General features: G+C 29.9%; 2 protein-coding genes and 2 non-coding genes across 6 annotated transcripts; all 4 read right to left on the reverse strand.

Annotated features, from left to right (window-relative positions):
- Positions 1-3,997: 3,997 nt before the first annotated feature.
- On the reverse strand, positions 3,998-4,079 carry TRNAS-CGA (transfer RNA serine (anticodon CGA)). The gene has a single exon. It is a non-coding gene; the product is annotated as a tRNA-Ser (tRNA).
- Positions 4,080-4,146: 67 nt separating this feature from the next.
- On the reverse strand, positions 4,147-4,219 carry TRNAK-CUU (transfer RNA lysine (anticodon CUU)). Its single transcript has one exon. It is a non-coding gene; the product is annotated as a tRNA-Lys (tRNA).
- Positions 4,220-5,267: 1,048 nt separating this feature from the next.
- On the reverse strand, positions 5,268-15,527 carry LOC126660804 (uncharacterized). Of its 3 annotated transcripts, none has more exons than XM_050354484.2 (13): positions 15,174-15,527; positions 13,251-13,319; positions 10,777-10,916; positions 10,583-10,670; positions 9,465-9,758; positions 9,029-9,187; positions 8,099-8,239; positions 7,919-7,975; positions 7,647-7,785; positions 6,958-7,062; positions 6,182-6,372; positions 6,025-6,066; positions 5,268-5,763 (listed from the first exon to the last, which is right to left on the reverse strand). In XM_050354484.2, exons 3-13 carry the CDS (start codon positions 10,899-10,901, stop codon positions 5,599-5,601), a joined length of 1,506 nt encoding a protein of 501 aa, XP_050210441.1. In that variant the 5' UTR covers positions 10,902-10,916; positions 13,251-13,319; positions 15,174-15,527; the 3' UTR covers positions 5,268-5,598. The 3 variants fall into 3 exon arrangements, with proteins under 3 accessions (XP_050210441.1, XP_050210442.1, XP_055959914.1); XM_050354485.2 differs by having other exon boundaries at positions 10,777-11,054; XM_056103939.1 differs by lacking the exon at positions 15,174-15,527 and having other exon boundaries at positions 10,777-11,054; positions 13,251-13,405.
- Positions 15,528-16,322: 795 nt separating this feature from the next.
- Positions 16,323-19,096, reverse strand: LOC126660805 (ferritin-3, chloroplastic). Its single transcript, XM_050354486.2, has 8 exons — positions 18,726-19,096; positions 18,257-18,340; positions 18,106-18,166; positions 17,913-18,000; positions 17,166-17,227; positions 16,934-16,999; positions 16,752-16,815; positions 16,323-16,610 (listed from the first exon to the last, which is right to left on the reverse strand). The coding sequence occupies exons 1-8, from the start codon at positions 19,004-19,006 to the stop codon at positions 16,555-16,557; spliced, it is 762 nt and encodes a 253-aa protein (XP_050210443.1). The 5' UTR covers positions 19,007-19,096; the 3' UTR covers positions 16,323-16,554.
- Positions 19,097-19,980: the final 884 nt, after the last annotated feature.

A 19,980-nucleotide genomic window follows, 5' to 3' on the forward strand; every position in this document is an offset into this window, starting at 1 on the left:
AGGACCAACAGAGCTCTCTTATTAATTCTCATCAAATAGAATTTTTTCATTAATTCTTATCAAATAGAATTTTCTCATTAATTCTCAACAAATAAAATTTTCTCATGAGTTCCCATCCTTTTTAAACTATTTATAAGTTTTTACTTTTTAAAATTACTATTATTTTACCAAACAGTAGTTGTATTCTAAATGAATTCAAAATTGATTAAATCTAAATAATATTAGTCATACTAAACTATTTAATAGAAAACGTGCAAAGTAAGAAAAAAAAAAGTAACTTGGTCCATAGTAAAGTTATAGTAACTTTATTCATACTAAATGAGCTTTTTTTTAATGAAGTGGTAACTGATCTTATATGCATACTATTAATACTACTAAAATAAATAAATTAATTAATTATTGGTAAAAAAACTACCTAAAATTTTGGAATTAGATAAATTATGGTCTAGACAAATAAAACAATTATGCTCGAACATCTCAATTTTACTAAATATAAATTTTATTTATATAATTAAGAGGATCAAATGAGATCTCTCATAAATTTCTATTTTTTTTAAACTACCTATTTTAATATTATTATATTATCTAAATTTTAATCAAAAGAAGTATAATCCATTTGAAATACTAATTATATGGAATAACAATTCAATTAAAAAAAAATTATAATCTATTTAAAAGAAAACAAAGCCGCTTAAATTATAATTTGTTTAAAAGAAAACGGCTTAATACATTTTTTGACCCCTAAACTATACTATTTTATTCTATGCGATCTCTAAACTAATTTTGTGTTCTTTTGAACCTCTTAACTTTTTTTTATTCTATTTAACCCCTCATTCAGAATGTGCACACCACGCGCGATGACGTGGATGAAATTGCTGACATGGCTTTGCTGACATAGGGCTAAATAGAATAAAAAAAATAGTTAAGAGGTCCAATGAAACACTAAAATAGTTTAGAGGTCATAGGGAATAAAAGGATAAAGTTTAGGGGTCAAAAAATATATTAAACCAAGATATTTTTTTTATTTTAAAATAAAAATTGATATACTTTACATATTATTTGAAAAAAATCATTTAAGCCTTTAAAAATCATGAAATTTAGCGTGTTTTCTAATTTTAACACAAATTTTAAAAATTCAGAATTGATTTGAAAAGTTTGAAATTGCAAAAATTGAAAGATGGTATATTAAAATTATTAAAATTAGAAATTCATGAAACACACTAAAAATTATAATTTTTTAAAAATTTAGTCTTTTTTTAATATAATCACAGTATAGTAAAATTATATATTTTATAATATCATTAAAAACAGACAAACTTCATTTATCATTACTGAAATGTAAACAAATATTTACATGTACAAAAAGTTATATTATGTAATTATTTGACTAAACTTCAATATTTTTTATTTTTTTAGAAAATTAAATGAATAAAAATTAAATAATTGTATCTTCAAGAAGTTTAAATGGGTAAAAATTAAAATTTTAAAGGTGCAATAGAAAAACAAAATAAGTTCAGGGTCAAATAGAATAAAATAATGTAGTTCGGCGATTCAATAGCACAATTTATGCATTTTAATTATCATTCACGCGTTTTTGTCACGTTGGAGGAAAAAAGTCAAATCGACAAAAAAATTTTAGTTGACAGGTTAAATAAAAAAAATAAAGTTAAGAGGTCTAATAAAATATTAGATTAGTTTAAGAGTTTTATAAAATAAAAGTATATAATTTGGAGGTCAAATGATGTATTAAACCAAAAGAAAATAAAGTCGTTTTCGCGTTAACCATCAAAATTAATGTATTTAAATGTCAACGAAGTTTCAGATAGTATTTGAGCACAACAAAAGTTTGATAGATGTTGGTGCAGAGCCCCTTTTTTTATTAAATTTAAGAGCAAATTACTCTAAGACACCTCACGTTTGTTATAATTCACAGTTTGTTATCTCTTGTTTGAAAATCAAACGATTTGGTACATCAGTTTTGATTTTATAAACTATAAGGCCCTTCTGTTAAATATAGGTAGCAAATCGTTAACGGAATGAAACGTGAGGTACCAAATCGTTTGCAAAACGTTTGAAAATGAGGTACCAAATCGTTAAAATAATTAAATGTGAGGTACCAAATCGTTTACATAATTGAAACCGGGGTACCAAATTGTTTGAAAGTAAATATCAAATTATTAACGGAACTAACAGAATGGCCTTACAGTTTAAAAAATCAAAACTGAGGTACCAAATCGTTTGACTTTCAAATAAGAGGTACCAAACTGTGCATTATGACAAACGTGAGGAGCCTTAAAGTAATTTGCTCTAAATTTAAATAGCTCAAATCTGATTTCAATAAATTTTATATATAATAATCTAAACAGCTAAACCTTTTTTTAATAATTCTTATTTTAATATTTAATATTAAAATGTATTTAAATCTGAATAGCAAAAATAAAAATTGTTTTGATAAATATTAGTACTAATTTGTGACTAGTTTGTATTTTAATATTTTAGATTTCTGTTGTAAATATAATTTTTAGTTAGGATAAATTTAATTATTGATTAATAGATGTAATAATCACATATGAACTTAATTAAAAATAAAAATTGTTTTGATAGATATAAGTGCCAATTTGTGACTAATTTGTATTTTAATATTTTAGATTTCTGTTGTAAATATAATTTTTAGTTAGGTGGTGTCTATAATTGATACGTTTTAAAGGTAATAATATTTTTAAAACTTGGAGCAAAGACCATAATTTTATATGCAATTAACCCTAAATTCAATTATTGATTAATAGATGTAATAATCACATACGAACTTAATTAAGTGTTGTGTTTCTATAATCAGAATCCAACAAAAATGTCAATACTAATACACTGTTTGGATAGAGGGAATTTAAATGATCAAAATCCATGAATTTTATATTTATGGATTTAAATAAAATTCATTGTTTTCTATGATAAAAAATGACGAGAATCTATAAATTGTCACATGCACCATCCTCCAAAAAATTTCATTTGATTTTCCATTTATGAGGTGGGACAGTTGAAATCGTTTATTTTTTATACATAATATATTATTAGAATATTTAGTATTATTCCTATACACCCATTGATTTCAGGTTTTATTCAAACGAGTAGATTTTTAAATTTGGAGTACTTGACTTTCGAATGGATGCTCATTATGAATTTTTATAATGCAATATTTCTATAAATCTATTTTGAATAATTTTTATATTTATTTTTAAAAAATTGAACAAGTTTGTATAGATCTCATTTTATAATCAATTTTCAATCTTTGTGGGCTGTTAAAATATATAAAATTACTTTTAAAATATAAATAATAGATATCAATTTCTAAAATTGTTTTCAATAATATTATATTTGAATTAATTTAAAAATATAAGTATTATTATTTATTATTAAATATTTTAATTAGAGTCAAATACTTGCTTATATAAATGAGAGGATTAAAAGAGCATTCTCATGAGTCGCCAACTTAAATAAAACTTACTTAATTATTAAAAGTTGTTGTTAATAGACAAATTCTCATTAATTTTCCGAGTTGAACAAAATACATACACAAATAGCATTTTTATAAAATTCAAATTTAAATAAAACACTTATTTAATTTCTAAAAAAATATTATTAATAGATAATTCTCATCAGTTTTTAAATAAAATAAAAATAGTTATTTATTATTTTATAATTATGAAAAAATTTAGTCATTATTTATAAATAATTATTAATTAGATTCCGTGCAAATGCACGGGCTTACGACTAGTAAACTTAAAATTGGTAAGTTCTTTTTAAGCATTACAGTTGTTTTGAACCTTTTCCATACGTGCCACGTCGTACTGTTTGATTATATATTTTGGATTTTAAAATATAATCGAACTCAAAGTTAACAACATCTCGATTACATTTTAGTAGGGTAATTATGTATTTGAAAAAAATTTGAAAAATATGAAGATATATGGCAACATAATGTCAGAGGAGAAATAAAAATCGTCGACAGCAGGATTCGAACCTGCGCAGGCATAGCCCAACAGATTTCGAGTCTGTCTCCTTAACCACTCGGACATATCGACATATGCCTTTCATTAGAACATTATATTATTTTTATCCTACATAATAAAGTAATAAAAACAAAAACAACGCCCACCGAGGGGCTCGAACCCTCGACCACAAGGTTAAGAGCCTTGCGCTCTACCAACTGAGCTAGACGGGCTTTGTTTGTGATATACAAAAGAAATTATAAAGACCAATTATTTTGTCTGCCTTTTAATGTCAATTCTTCCAAACCGAACATCATCTGTTTAACCAATCGTGTCAAATTCAAACATAAAAAACTTATTAAACGGATTATTAACACTTATCGAACTTTCTAACACATTTACTAAAATAAGTTATAATAAATCAAAATATTTAACCTGTTAAACAAATTTATTAATAACTTGTTCAACTCATTTAAAATATATTTTAATTAAATAAGTACAATCAAATAATAAACCTCAAAAAATAATAAATTTTGATACTACAAATAAAAATTAATCAATTATTTTATATGAATATATTTAGCCGCATATAATAATTGAATTAGTAAATAGGTCTAAACATGCCTTAATATTCTTAAATGGATTATGCGGATTTCACCGTATCATAAATGGATTGACCCATTTATGACCTAATCCTATAAGCTCAACCTGAACAGTTTAACTTTGTGTCATATAAATGGACCGTGTCGGAAATTGTCATCCCTAACTTCAAGTAACAACGAACTCAAAATAGTACTAATTATAGTACTTGCCCCCCTGTTAATTGCAAAATTTTAATTTTTAATGTTCCATTCTAATTGACAAATTTTATTTATATTATATTTTTAACTATAATATTCTTTTCTATCCTCTTTCATTATTTAATTTTAAAAATAAGATATTTAATGTAAAAATAAAGTACTTAACGCGACAAGATTATTTAAAAATAAAATCATACTATATTTAATACATTATCTTAAACAATGTGTATAAAAATTTGTCACAATTAGAATAAGACTGAAGCAGCTCTATGTAAGCCAATAAAATATTCAACCTTCGATTGTGAGACTTTAAATCCCTAGTAAAAGAGCAACTTTTGGCACCTCACTTAGAGCGGAATTCGCTTTGCCAGAAATACCGTGTTCACCGGATTGTTTGCAAAACGAGACCCAATTAAGAACTCCGAGGTTTCATGAAACATACTTCTTATTGTTGTTCGGTAAGTAGCCAACCCACACTTAGTCACAGACAAGTTCAAAGTTGAGATTAATCGATATTTAAAGTCGGAATGTTCAAAAACTTGTTATTTGAACAAGAGTTAGCAATTGGAAGCTTTAATGAAAGCGCATTAGTGGTTCAATTCCAAGTTCTAACAGCACTGTAAACAAGATCAGAACAGGGAGCGGAGTCTTCAAAATCCAAGGAGCATTGTAAGAATTCGGAGCACAAAAAATCCGGCGAACTCTGCTAAAGGGATGAGCTGGCTTTGGCTGAAAATCGTAGACATAATGAGGCGCCGCCAAGGAAAAATAGCTAGTCGGAATGGGTCTGTCTGCGTTTCTTGAATACCAAACTATAATTCATTTTTGGAGGGCTGTGTATCGTCTCTCCCCAGCGAGAAGAGCCAATGAAACAGTTGCGATAACTTACTAGTTTCAGGCTTCTTCTCTACTTTCTCCGAGTTACTGTCACATAGTGCATAAAACTCGTGCTTAATGTGAGGAGCAACTATCTTTTCCTGTTAAGAGAAACAAAAAACGCATCTAGAAGTGAATATCAAACAGAATGGGCATGAGGAGGGGTGTGCATTTGCTTCAAACCAAACAAAACCAAAATTTAAAAGAAATAAGAAATTTCAAAAAAAAAACAAAGTTTTTTAAAATATCAAATGAACTGAAACAAAATTGTCTGTTCGGTTCAGTTCGGTTCGGCTTTTGAACACCCCTGGGCATGGGAGATAATTATGCAAGTGGGACTCTTTTAATAAAAATCAAAATACCTTGAACACTTCAAATGGACAGAATTCAGAATTATTGCAACCCTATTCACGCAAACAAAAATCATTAGTATACAAAATTGACATTTATGGATACGCATGAAATGGAAAGGCAATTTTAAGTCAAACTCATTTGATGAAGTGAAGCAGAAACACATACCGGCATTGGAATTGGATGTTCATTATGGAGTACTTGGACAAGATACTTGCTTGAAGAATCAGCTGGACAACTATGCAAGACCAGCATGTTGTTCCCAGCAAACGGCGCCACGATGCTGCCCCACCAATTTCTATTATGAGGCGGCCTCGGAGGAAGCTCCAAAGGTTGATCCCTCTGTATTTTTTGGAATTCTGAAAAGATTCCGAAAATTACTACGAGTTCATATATCTACTCTAGTATAATTGATTTTTCTAAATGGGGTGTTGTTACTCTATGGCTCACATGTCCATGACTTACCGATATAATTATGAAAACTGAAAAGGCAGAACACATATTTGGGGCCATGCACTTGTCCCCTTTTGGCAATCCTTATACTTTTATTTGTCAACATTGAGTCGCTGCGCTTTTAATTTTGAAGAGTATAGGTCCTCCGTCACAAAAATCAAGCGCGTGTACTTTACGCGTTGTTAGTGAGGCTAAGATAAAAAACAAATTGTTTAATTACTTCAATTTTATTTAAATTTAGTTACCATTTTTATTTTTGTTGACATTAAACCCTAAAGTGGGTTTTTCCGGTTTGAATTGACACCGTTAACATTTTTTATGACGGAGAGGCCCAATGTCTATAAAATTAAAAGTATAAGAACTCGATGTTAACAAGTAGAAGTGGATCCGATGCCAAGAACATGACAAAATATGCGTTATGCCTTAAGAAAATGCTGCATCCTACTACGATCTGCAAATAACATGGGAAATCGAAGGGCAGAATTGCTTACCAGATTCATCAAGGAATAGGCCTAGCAGACATGAAAAAGGAATTAGAGTCTCTGCATGAGCAAACCGTAGTCTTGCCTTTTCATAACTTCCGGGAGCATGTTTTTCTAAAAGGACAAAAAAATAAATAAATTGTGTGGGACTGGAAAATTATCTCCTTTTGAAAGAAACTAATCATTAATAGATAAAGAGAGGATTCATCATTGCGTCCCCTACTTTGAACAGTATCAATGTAAAAGTCTGACCAATTCTCAGAAGATGTAAATCACATAGACATTAGAAAAATACGAGTTGCTAATTGCAGAGATGAGAACTGTGATATAGATTTTGACAGAAAAATGGCATTTTCTTTTTCCTCAAGATTGGTAAAATTAATAACTGATTGCATTCCTAAGAAACGAAAAACATCGTTTAGATGTTTGGCTAAGTCTAGGAGTTTTAGACTCCCGTTGAGATCTAATATGCTAAAATGACCATGAATAAAGATAAATGTGATGGCGGAGATGCTGTCCATTGAAGTTTCTATTAGTTTCCTCCTCATGGACCATTATTCTTACTGAACTCCACTTAAGTTTAAGCCTTCATCATCCATAAAAGGTATCCAACAGTATGACTAAAGAAAATGGAAATAAGAATATATAGAAATGAACTAAAGATAAAAATGGAGGGATATTTTCACAGCCTATATTACCCTCATGTGCCTTAATAGCTTGCTCCATAGAATGAAACACATCTTTAAGCAGCGGCACTCCCATATGATAGTTTATTGATTTACCATAACCCTTTAATAAGAACACCTCCAAGTCATCTGTCCACCCCAGCAAAGCAACCTAAACGTGTGAATATTTAAAACTTAATACACATGCTCAAAGAATTCAAAGTAATAAACAAACTAAAACACTCCTAATACTTTAGGATGAGTGGATGACCATTGCAAAGACAGCCATAAAACTTGCTATATACCTCGGAAGAATTGAAAAGGCTACAAGCTTGATTTGTCATATTTAAGAGGGATGCCTCCTGCCAAATTAAAAATTAAAGGGGACGTAGAAAAGTCAAATAGAAAGCCAAAACTTATAATTTCAATAAAAGAATATTCTAGATGATGAAAATTGCATATCATAGAAGAAGTAATTTAATCACCTGTTTGCAAAGAAACCAGAGAGAAGAAGTATCCTTCCTTGTAAAACTAAGTCCATAACGGCTCACCAAGGCAGCGGTTATTTCATCTAAGATAGGTTCTTTAAGCTTATCAACAGCTGGCTCTTGGCTTTTCCTAAAAGCCTGCAAACACACAGGAAAAAGTTTAGAGAAATCAACCAGCTCTTAAATGCTCCAGGCATGCATAGCTATGAATTTCCCAGAATATCTCACTTCAACGTTTAGAAACTATTTTAAAAACAACATTTCAGAAGCATCTAACAAAGGAAAGATGGCTCAAAAGAACCTTCCTGAACGGGGGAAAAAAACAGCAAGTAAATGAAAGAACTAACGCCTAGTTTTAGAAATCCAGTGGCTATATCAGCCATTTTGTAAAAATTCTTTAACACTTCTGCAGAAGAACAATTGTTGTGGACTTGTGGCTGTATAAAAAAAAGCAATGAAAATAATCATTTAAGATATCCACATAATCCTAATAAATTAAGTAATGATATTAACAACAGGAAGAATCCCCAAATCCAAGTTGAATGATCCATAAAGGCCAAGAATGGACAAAAAGGTAAGAGCACTTGGTCAGGAAGTTAGTACTTGCCAACTAAATATCTATGTTGTAGGACAGTGTAGGTTATATGTGGATATGGCTACAGTTCGTAGCTGGACTCATATTATCTTTCTCCCCTGACCAATTCGTTTGATAGCCTTAATAGAACGCAAGTTAAGCAAATGGTTTTGGCCTTAGAATATGGGAAAACAGAGGAGGTCATGAAAATTGAATCAGCAAAATGGTTATTCTCTTCTTTGTATATGTGAGAAATTAGGAAGTTAGTGGTTACAGATAACAAAAAAGTTCCAGTACTTATAAATCCAAACACAATCAACAATAAGAACTAAAAAGCAAACCCACACACATACCTTATAGTTCTCACAGCAATCATGAAACCTAAGCATTATGTCACTTGCACGGCTTTCGCTGATAACAGAAAAAGCTCGATGATTGCCTGGTCCAAGACTTCCCTTATCACTAAAGAGCCCAATTCCAAATGCAACAGCACTAGCTGACGCTCGAGCAACCTATCAAATTGTAGGACAAGGGAATGAATGAATTATTGCCTTAAAGAAACAAAAAACAAAAACAAAACTCAAGTAACATGACAATAGAAATGTTGCTCCAAAGCATTAGTGAGGTTTGCTCCAAAGCATTAGTGAGGTTGATGTGTAATCAACTCAGAAGGATGCCCATACATCAAAGTACAACCCCAATTAAAGATGACACAAACAGTTCTCTAATTCTATGATAAATAAACTGCAAAGGCATTTCATATACCTAAAAAGAAAAAAAATAGAGCACCTGAGTCGCCTTTATTGGATATACATCAGGGTGATATTCTTGTTTGAACAAATTTGGAAATCTTTCTCTTGTCCTGATTCCAAGATCATATAATTCTTTTTCTCCCTTGCTAATCAACTCTCCACCTTTCAACTTCCCCTTCCAAGGAGATTGCCAACCCCTTAACCAGGCAGGAAGTTTCGGCAAAGACAGCTGATGATCTTCGGCATCTCTTATAAGTTCTTCCAAATGAGATGCCAACTGGTCTAACTCCTTTATCCGTTTTTTGGTAGGAGAACGAGTCCCATGCCTTGCCTGGAAGTCAAAAACAGATTAAAGTCTATTTTTGTTCATAAGTTAACTCTTGTCATACAAGTAATCCTATCAGACATTGAAAAACTTATCATACCAAAAGTGAAGGAAAGATAATTAGAAAATTAAATTTCGGAAAGAAAGCATCCCAAAATCGTGGTTCAATTGAAGTCTAAATAGCCAAGTTTCTGATTTCTCAAAAACTTCATAGTTGCTATCAATTCTTTAAACTTTAGAAGACATAAGGCGTTTCGAAAGAAATGAAATCATGCCCAAACTTAATTTCTAAATTGAATTCTCACACACCACATAATTCATCCCCAAAAGTACCGCAGGAAAATCAAACAGCAAAGAAACTGCTTACAAATTTAAGACTCTTAAGTCTTAACTACAATACTGAAACTACTTCAGAAATTTCCAAAAAAATGAAAAAAAAAAAACAATAGTTCATTGCTTCACCTGCACAAGGTATCACGGACACGGAAAAAACGGGACACTTGGACACAGTCACGATGAAACTGCGTTATTTTAAGGTTTCCTATGTAAAAAGTGAAGTTGTGTCCAACACGTTTCCGGAACGGGACATTTTGATTGAATGAAGTGTCTGTGCTAAAAGCACAATGATTAATACATGATAACATTCAATTAAACTAAGATTACAAGCAATAATTCACCTAACAATAAGAATAAAGTACACATTGTTGTAAATTATTTATCCACTCAACTGAATTAGTAAGTAATTCAAACAAAATTAAAATAAAGGAAGCGAAATTAATACACTGATCTGAAATTCACAGAAACAATTTTATAATATTAGTAATAATTACCACAAGATTTAAATGTATAGGAACACATCCCTCAGCCAAATTAGACTCCTCTACCGAATTAGTAACCACGTCTTTAACGGCACCGTATCTGCAGCCACAGAAAAAACACATATATGACCAAAACAAGCAACAAGAAAACAACACAAAACGCGAAATTTTGAAGTCGTATTGAAGAGATGGAGATAAGAACGGACGTTGATACAGTAGAGAGGTGCTGGCGGAGGTTAAAGCTTTGATCGGCGACGGAATGAGCTACGACAGATAACCACAAAATAACGGAAGTAATTGCAGCGGCGGTTATGGTGATCTTCGTTTTCATTTTTAATTTTGATTCCTAGAAACAAAAAGAATTTTTTTTCAGTTAACAACGGCGACAATGAGTAGCAGCAAGGACGACGAAGTTGAGGAACCGTGACAACGGCGACGGATTGCGGAAACAGTGAAGGCGATCACTTAAGGAGCTGATACTTCACTGCTAAGTCAATTAAATATATTAATTTATTTCAAAAAAAAAAATATTTTATCTATACTATATATAAAACACGGATAAATAAATTTACTGAATAGTTCTTTTTAATTTACTAATAAATAAAGGTTTTATAGTTATCACTTATCAACTAATTAGTTATTTAAATAATCACTATTATAATTAAAGTTCTGATTAAAATAGGTAGCTAAATTATATCCAATTTAGTTTTTAATATGTAAAAAATAACTAAATTATCTCCAAATTAGTAGAAATACATATCTTTTAGTTTGATTAAACTATAAAATTAAAATATTATATTTGGTTAATATATTATTATTTAAATTTTTATCTTATTATTTTTAAAGATAGAAATTAAATAAAATTAAGTTAATTATGGTTATTATAAAATTAAAAAAAAAAATCAGTATGAAAAAAAATATAATAACCGAATATATTATATTTAATTTTACAAAAATTCATAACTAATTTAATATTAATTATAAATAAAAAATTGATATAATTATACTAAATTTACTAATATGTTCATTGTCAAGTTACGTTACGAGCCACATGCATAACACATAATGCAAAACTAGTAACATTAAAAGTGAAAAATTTATAATTAATTTTTTTAAATTACTTAAGTAAAATTACATAGTACACTATTAATTCTAAAACTATTGAAAATTATTAATTTTTTAAATTACTTAACTATAATTATATGGAGTATTTGATAATTTGATGTTAGATTAAAAAAGTAAAATATAAATCTCTTTTCTATTCTAATTATATACGAAATTATAGTTTCACTTCATATGGAGTAAGTTTTTTATAAACAAATCAATTTAACTTATAAAGTTATAATATAATTCTATTAAATAATATGTTATTAATATTAATTAAGCTATGACAGATAATCAATTTTAAAAAAATGAGTAACTTTTTAATAATGATTGATAATTTCAATTTATTATTTTTGTAAATTTAAAGTAATTAATTTTGCAGTTTTGTTGATACTTAATTAAAAATAATTTATAAACTAATAAATTATATAAATTAATTACTATAATAGCTATATATTCAAAAATTATAGAGGATAATTTTTCTAAATAAGATGAAGCATTGTTTGGATTAAGGGTTGTCCACATGACACGCTAGTCCAATTCACCAAACACGTAAAATTGACATATATATATATATATATATATATATATATATATATATATATATATATATATATATATTGAGTTTTAGCAGGTTTATATTGAAAACGTGTCACTTCGCTAATAACACGAAATAAATGGTTGTGTTGCAGACTGACACACCAACCCGTCTAACTCGTTTACAAATCGGATTGGAATTCACTCAAAATCAAATGAACTTGATAGGTCATGTTCACTAATTTAAACCATTCGTTATAAAATAAATGGTATAGATATATAACTCTTTTTTGTTGAACATGATCCGTAGGGTTCATTTGAATTTAAGAGAATCACAATCCTTACAAATCATATAATTTTTACTAATACAAAAAAAATTAATAATATATAAATTTAATTTAATTATATTAATTATATAACTATATTATAATGTTTGATTTCAATTAGAGGTTAAAATTATATTTTATATATTTTAAAAACATATGAATTAATTGATCGAGTATGCTCTGTCAATTGTGTTATTTATTTTTCTAAACATGTTAATCATATCATCTCATGTTGTCTACTTTAAATATGTGTCATGTTAAGATTGAAATTTTTGACACTATGGATCGTATTTATGTTGATCCTACTTATGCCAATGGAATGGACCGATACAACAAGCATACTACCAATCCATTTACAGCTGCGATTAGATTGGTGTCAAACCAATAACTGAAATCAATTTTAAATCTCTAAATTCAATTTGAAACCCTAATTTTTAATCCCCAAATTCAATCTGAACCCCTAATTTTAAATCCCAAAATTCAATCAGAAACCCTAATTTTAAATCCCTAAATTCAATCTGAAACCCTAATTTTGAATTCCCACCCTAATTATGAACCACAATTTTATTTTCAAACCCTAATTTTAAAACCTCAAAATCATATATCTTACACTAATAAACCCTAAAATTTAATTAAATTTCGTTAACCCAAACGAGAAATTCAAGAAGAAGAAGATGAAGATACTACGGAAATTAAATTTATAGACAACTAACCTTAGGCTTTGAACATCTGAAGAACCGCCGTCATGGATTCTTTTCCATCCAAGCCACCATTAGTCTTGCCTGAACTCCACAAAGAAATGATCGTGAAAAACCCTAAAGCTATAACATCAGCTTTAGGGACTGTTTAAGCCCAAACTGAAGTTTAAGGACCTTTTAAACAAAAACATGATAGTTAAAGGACCTAATAATGGGTTAATCCTTATTTTTATTTAGTTATTTGACCATGTAATATTCATAAATATTGCAATTTTTTTGAATTTAAAACTCAATTGTTTTTTTTTTTTTTTTTTTGTCATAGGCAAACTTCACCAGGTAAAGTGTGAAATAGTACTATATACATATGAACGATTTTTCATCAACAATAAGTCAACCGTTCAAAGATTTAATGATGATAGTAAAGCGTGCTTTTTCCATATCAAATAGGAATGTCTAGATTAGAGTAAAAGTCACCTAAAAAACGTAAAAAAACAAAAATTCAATAAAGCGTGCTTTTTCCATCTTCCAAGGCGAGCCAAGGCGAGCACTTAAGCAAATAAAGCGCTCGCCTTACTGAAGGCGCCTCGACTGGAAGGTCTGGAGGCGCCATCAGTCTGTGGCGCCTCGCCTGAGCGCTTTAGGCGCTCAGGCGAGCGCTTTTAATAACACTGGATGATACTGTCAAGCAGTCATCTATTAGGGCTTTTTAACCACCAGAAGGGCCACCCAATACACTTAAAAGTGTATAAATAATAATTAAAATTTTTAAAAACCGAAAAATTAGGCTAAAAAAATTTACTTCATCAAAAAAGAAAGTTTTGTATTTATGTCAATATAGTGACTTTCTTTGAAGATGAAATGAAAATGTATATGTATATCTAAATTTTCGGTGCCCTTGCCATAATTAAAAATGCCAAGTCTAGTCAAAATAAAGTAAAATAATATTATCATCAAGTAAAGTCTATGGTAACTTTGTTTATAGATTTTATATTTTATCCATTTATTATTATTGAATGAATTATTAAAATTTATCCAATAATAGAATAGATAAAATAGACTATAACAAAGTAACCATAGAAGAAGCCATCAAATATATACAAGTTCATGATGTGTGATAAGGTGTTCTCTGTTTATCAGACAGTTTTAATCTTTTTGAACTAAATTAAGAGTTTCTAAAATATTTAACTATTTTGGAAAGCAACTACATCACTTTAATCAAATCAGTAAAAATAAATCTTCTTTATGATTACACAAGATTAAATAATCTTTTCTCTGCAGAAAATAGTTTAGGAAACGTAAAGAAAGGAATTTAGTGAGATTTTTTCAACAGGAATTATATTAAGAAAATAACCCAACATCACAGCCTAAATAGCAAGACTTGAAGTGAATACAATGGCCAAGCAAACCTATATATGAATGTTTACATTTCTGTACTATTGAATGTGCCAAAGTATTGCAACTTCGTGCAATCCAACAAACCTGTGATTCTCAAATTTAGTAGATAAACAATTACTTTAAAACACTATATGATAGCAGAAATACACCAAATTATACTACTAGATACGAGTTTCAGTGTTGTTTTTTTTCTTTTTTACAATGTTTCAGTGTTAAACACCATCAATATTGCCAACTCACTTGCCTTTTTTTACTGGACCTAAAGAAACCCAACACCCCATGCAAACCTTGTAAAAATCAGTAACCACACAAAGTAATGATATTTGATTTACATTATTTACTATGATCAAATCATCACCTTTCAATTATATGGTTTTATTGTTAATTGTTTGGTTTGGTGAAGTTGAATTTGTTCGTTAAAGAGGAAAGTGCCATTTGGGTTATCAAAAAGAGTATATACTTTGTCAAGATTAAAAACTTCATCCTTTTAAAGGAGAAGTGCCAAGAGTGATATACATCACGCCAATTTCAGAAGACAGTTACCTGTGATGCACGTTCATCTCTATAACACCATTATCTTCAACGAACAGACGTGGCCACGTTCCAACGGGTTGATTCTGCCGTTGGATCTTCTCAGTGTTTGATTTTGCCGCTGGATCTTGCTCTTCCGTAACTGCCTAATCTCGCCACCGCTTGCTTTTCGGTAACTGCCTAATCTGACCGCCGCTTGGTCTTCGGTAATCGCCTAGGCGCCTAATCTCATCACCGCTCGCTCTTCGGTAACCGCCTAGGCTCCTAATCTCACCACCGCTCGCTCTTCGGTAACCGCCTTGTTTAAAATCTTGAACAAGTTAAAAATGGAGAAAAGGATGGAATTTTTCTATGATGGGGGCGGTACTGTAAAAAAAACTCAATTGTTTAGTATGCTAAAAATGATGAAAATTCGTCAATTTTAAAAAGGGTGAACTGTAAATAAATTTGTAGTTTTTAAATGGAATTATAATCCTGTCACATCTTTTAAAAAATGACTATTATTTACCAACAATTTTTTGTTTTATTTTATCACCATTTTAAAATTTATGATAAAATTAATTTTTCACATAGAAAATACACGAAAAAATATAATTTTATGTATTTTCTACTCTTTTTTTTCTTCAAAATCTATCACATTGACAAAATTCTACCTATTGATGCTTCCATTTGAACTATAGCTACTTGGTTAATGTTATGTATTAAATAATAAATATGTATTTATTGCAGTAACACTCTGATGGCGACTTCAATTGAAAAAATTATTTTTAAAAAATCAAGAGCTTAACAAAATTTCATATCCAAAAAAATTATTGTGGATTAACATACATACAAACCTTGTAAAAATCAGTTGAACCATATACGGGTCATTCAGCTGGTTCAACCAGTCTCCCAGTTCTTTGATTGAACCAGCCAGGCTAGGTTTGAAACCTGTAAATAGGACATCTTTGGGGCCACAGATTTTGCCTAAAATGCTCAATGAAGATACAATTGAAGAACTAGCAACAACAATTTTATCATAAATTTCTTGGACCATAGCCATACCAATTGGTCCAAGATTGGGAAACCGAGCCAACCAGTGAAATTGACCCACCATTCATACCTCCATCAACATCCAAATGGTACAGCAATATCTATGATTTTTTTATTTTCAGAACTAGCTTAACAAAAACGCAAAATATTAGGAATAAATGGCATCCATATATATGTCAACTACTTTAGCTAAAAGAGTACTAAATCCATTTAAAAACCTCTAGCATTTATCAACAATATCTAATGTCTAACCACACCCCAAAATTTCTGATCAAACCCTACCGACTCAAAACGACAGCATTCGAGTTTTCGACAAACTTATAAAAACCATACTTAAACAGCACATAGAGCATCTCAGTCATTATGCAGCAACCGCCTCTTCCCCGTCGAGGAGCATCTGGTCGAAGTGCCATACTCCTGGTCATTAACGGAAACAATTAGGTTCAACACAGAAGGAAAATATGCACGAACGTAAAGAGCAATGATGAATCTACAGAGTTGATTATCTATGATTCGATTAAGAGAAACTTTGTTGAGATAAAGATTTTGGATTCGTACCGTGTCCTTTGCCGACTCTTCGCAGCTGAGCAACATATTCAGAGATCTTCTTAATGGCTTCCACCTGCAAGGAATCAGTCGAAATGCCAAAATCAAATTCTGTAACGCAACAAGCAGCAACGAAGAATCTCTAAGTTATGAACCCTAATGAACTAGTGAAATTCGTTATAGTTAAACCATACCTGTTCTGTTAAGAACTCGCTTTCGACAAAATCGGTCAGCTGGACATCGTGGTTCTTCTCAGCTACCTGTTTGTCAAAGTTAGGATTAAAATATGAAGCTGTGGCATTATTTCGTTAATTATCGACACTGACAGCAAAGATGACACGTTCCATAGGCCACCACAATGTTTGAACTGAACTAGTGATTGAAGTATAACTCAAGAAACAACACCAAGTAGCCAAAATTACTCACACTGTGCAAGTGCAATAGCTTTTCGTTTACCAACTTTTCCAGTGACAAAGCAAGTTCCATTGCTGAAACAAGACATCAAGAAACTTATTACCAACTAGCATAGCGCGAAAATAATATAACAAGCACCACAAATTTAACACATCGACCTATTTGTCACGTAAAACAACATAATACAAAGAAAGACATATATAATATAAACATCTTCGAGACATCACAAATATTATACCACGATACACATTCACAAGAGATCAAAGATGAGGAAAGCTACAAAATGATTCAAAAGTATTTCTAAATAGTAAGGATGCAACATCAATTGCTTTACAAAAATCTAATATAAAATCACAGAACACCTTCCTATCCATCAGAAAGTAGTCTTTCCAGTCATTTTTCATTAATTGCACACATGAAAAGAACTTAATTTAGTATCTTCTAGTATGCCCTGAAGTAAAATATGGACCTATTCAAGAAATCACATATATAATACCAAGATACACATTCGCACCAGATCAAAGATGACGAGAGCCACAAAACGATGCAAAAGTAGTTCTAAAGACGAAAAATGCAAAATCGATAGCTTGACAAAAATTTATTATAAAGTCGCAGAACATCTTTCTATCCACCAGAAATTTAAAAACCACATTACGAGCCACAAACTACTGAACTAAAACACCAAGCAAGAATTCAAAAAAATCAAAATTTATTGGACTTTCTACAGCATTACATCACCAAGAAATCGCAGAAACTCACCATACAACGCATCTCCCTTTTCGACATGATCAAACTCAGAAAGAGGCATCAATATAGACTGCAGCTTCACTTTTCCTCCACGTTTGTTCTAAAAGATTATTCAAAAATCAAAATTCAGCTCTGTTCTACTATTAAACTATTGAATCTACAACACAAATCACAAATCACTAATAAATATCAAACTTCTAATCACCTGGTATTCCATAAATTTCTCAGCATGCTCTCTTTCTTCAACACTTGATTCCTTGAAAAACCTATTTGATTGAACAAAATCAAAAACAAACATTACACACCAAAATTAAAGAACTACTCATAAGGCTCAAGAATTTAAAAAAGAAACTCACTTGGCAAGACCCTTGAGCGCCACGTTATCTCTGTCAAAATACGCAAACAAAGCATGATACACATACGAGACATTGTATTCCACACTGTAAAATCCAAAATAAACAATTAAGTTAAGAATAAACAAATACAAAATAATCAAATAAATAATTGAAATTATGATCACATTATAAAACAAATAAAAAGCATAGAAATCCAATCTTTATAATTAAAAACAAAACTCATGGTTATAATTAATAACAAAACCCATCAAGAAAACTCAAAAAATACACAATCTTTACAACAAAAACTCAAAGAATTCAAGATTAACCAAAAACAGAAAATTTAATAACTTAATTAAAGAAACAAGCCCATGATTATATCTATAACTAAAAACAAAACCCATCAAGAGAACTCAAAAAAGACAAAATCTTTACAACAAAAAACTCAAAGAAATTCAAGATCAACTAAAAAAGATTCAAAATTACGAACTTAATCTGTTCATTTAAAGCAGCTTCACACTCATCAGTATATTTTTGTCTAGCAAGAGAAGCCTGAGGAACATTAGGAACTAAATTAAGTTCCTTCTTCACTTCTTCAAACGGCTCAAAAACGACGCCGGTTAAAGGCTTATTATTAGCGCTTTTTGATGCACAAACAACAAACCCAGTTCCATTTTTTCCCTTACTGGAAAATGAAGAACAACCCATCAATATATTGTCTCCATGATGAGTATTTAACAGGGACAAAGCTGGTGATGCCTTCAGTAACATGATTTTTTTAAAACCCTAAATTGAAAACCCTAAACTGGAAGTGGAAATTTGAAATTGAAATTGAAATTGGGAATTTAAAATTGAAATGATAAGAACAGTGAGTGAGTTTGTTGGGAGTGTGGAGAGGAGGTGATATAGAAGGAAATGATGGAGGGGGAATATGGGCCGTTGGATTGGATGGGACACGTGGAGAGTGGAGATTGAGAGGTGGAGGTGGGGAGTGTGGCAGGCTCGTGGCTATGGTTATTCCTGAGAGATTTCTGGATATCACGTGGAGCTGAATCTGGCAGACTTTTGTTTTGAGTTCCCCAAAAAAATTGGGTTTCTTTTTGTTTGTTGAAAATAAAAAATCTTTTTAGTTTCTGATATTTTGGTCTTTTTGTTTTTAGCAACATTTTAAAATTTAAAATGTACATCACACTTAATTAATTTTATTAATTTTTTTATGAATTTTCATATTAAAGAGAAAATTTAATTTTTATAAAGAAAAAAAGTTGAACCGGACTGACATGTAAATTTATTTTTCTTGTGATCTTTTCAATTTTAAAAATTAAATTAAAATTTTGATTCTAATCTTATTTATATTTACGATCAAAACAATAAAATAATCATTCATTATAAAATCGTAGTAATTATAGAATTTATTAATAATAACATTCATTTTTAGTGCATATTTCGTATAAATCAATTTAAATTGTTTACTATTTATATTTGAATAACGTTATATAATTCATTTTTTTTTAATTTTTTTTTTGTACCGTCTGGTGTGGAAATCAAAGAGTGAATTAGATATATTATTTTTTAAGACATATACTTTTGGATGAAAATTGGATGAACAAAATCTTATCACAGTAAGGAGGGTTATAGAAAATGGATTAAATAAATTGGTTAAAATCATTTTTCTTTTACATGCTCAAAAGTTATATATCTTTATGAGCATAAATTGAACGATCTTTAGGTTAAAAAGATATTAA

This window comes from Mercurialis annua, linkage group LG8 (assembly GCF_937616625.2).
Source record: "Mercurialis annua linkage group LG8, ddMerAnnu1.2, whole genome shotgun sequence".
In the NCBI taxonomy this organism is placed as follows: domain Eukaryota; kingdom Viridiplantae; phylum Streptophyta; class Magnoliopsida; order Malpighiales; family Euphorbiaceae; genus Mercurialis; species Mercurialis annua.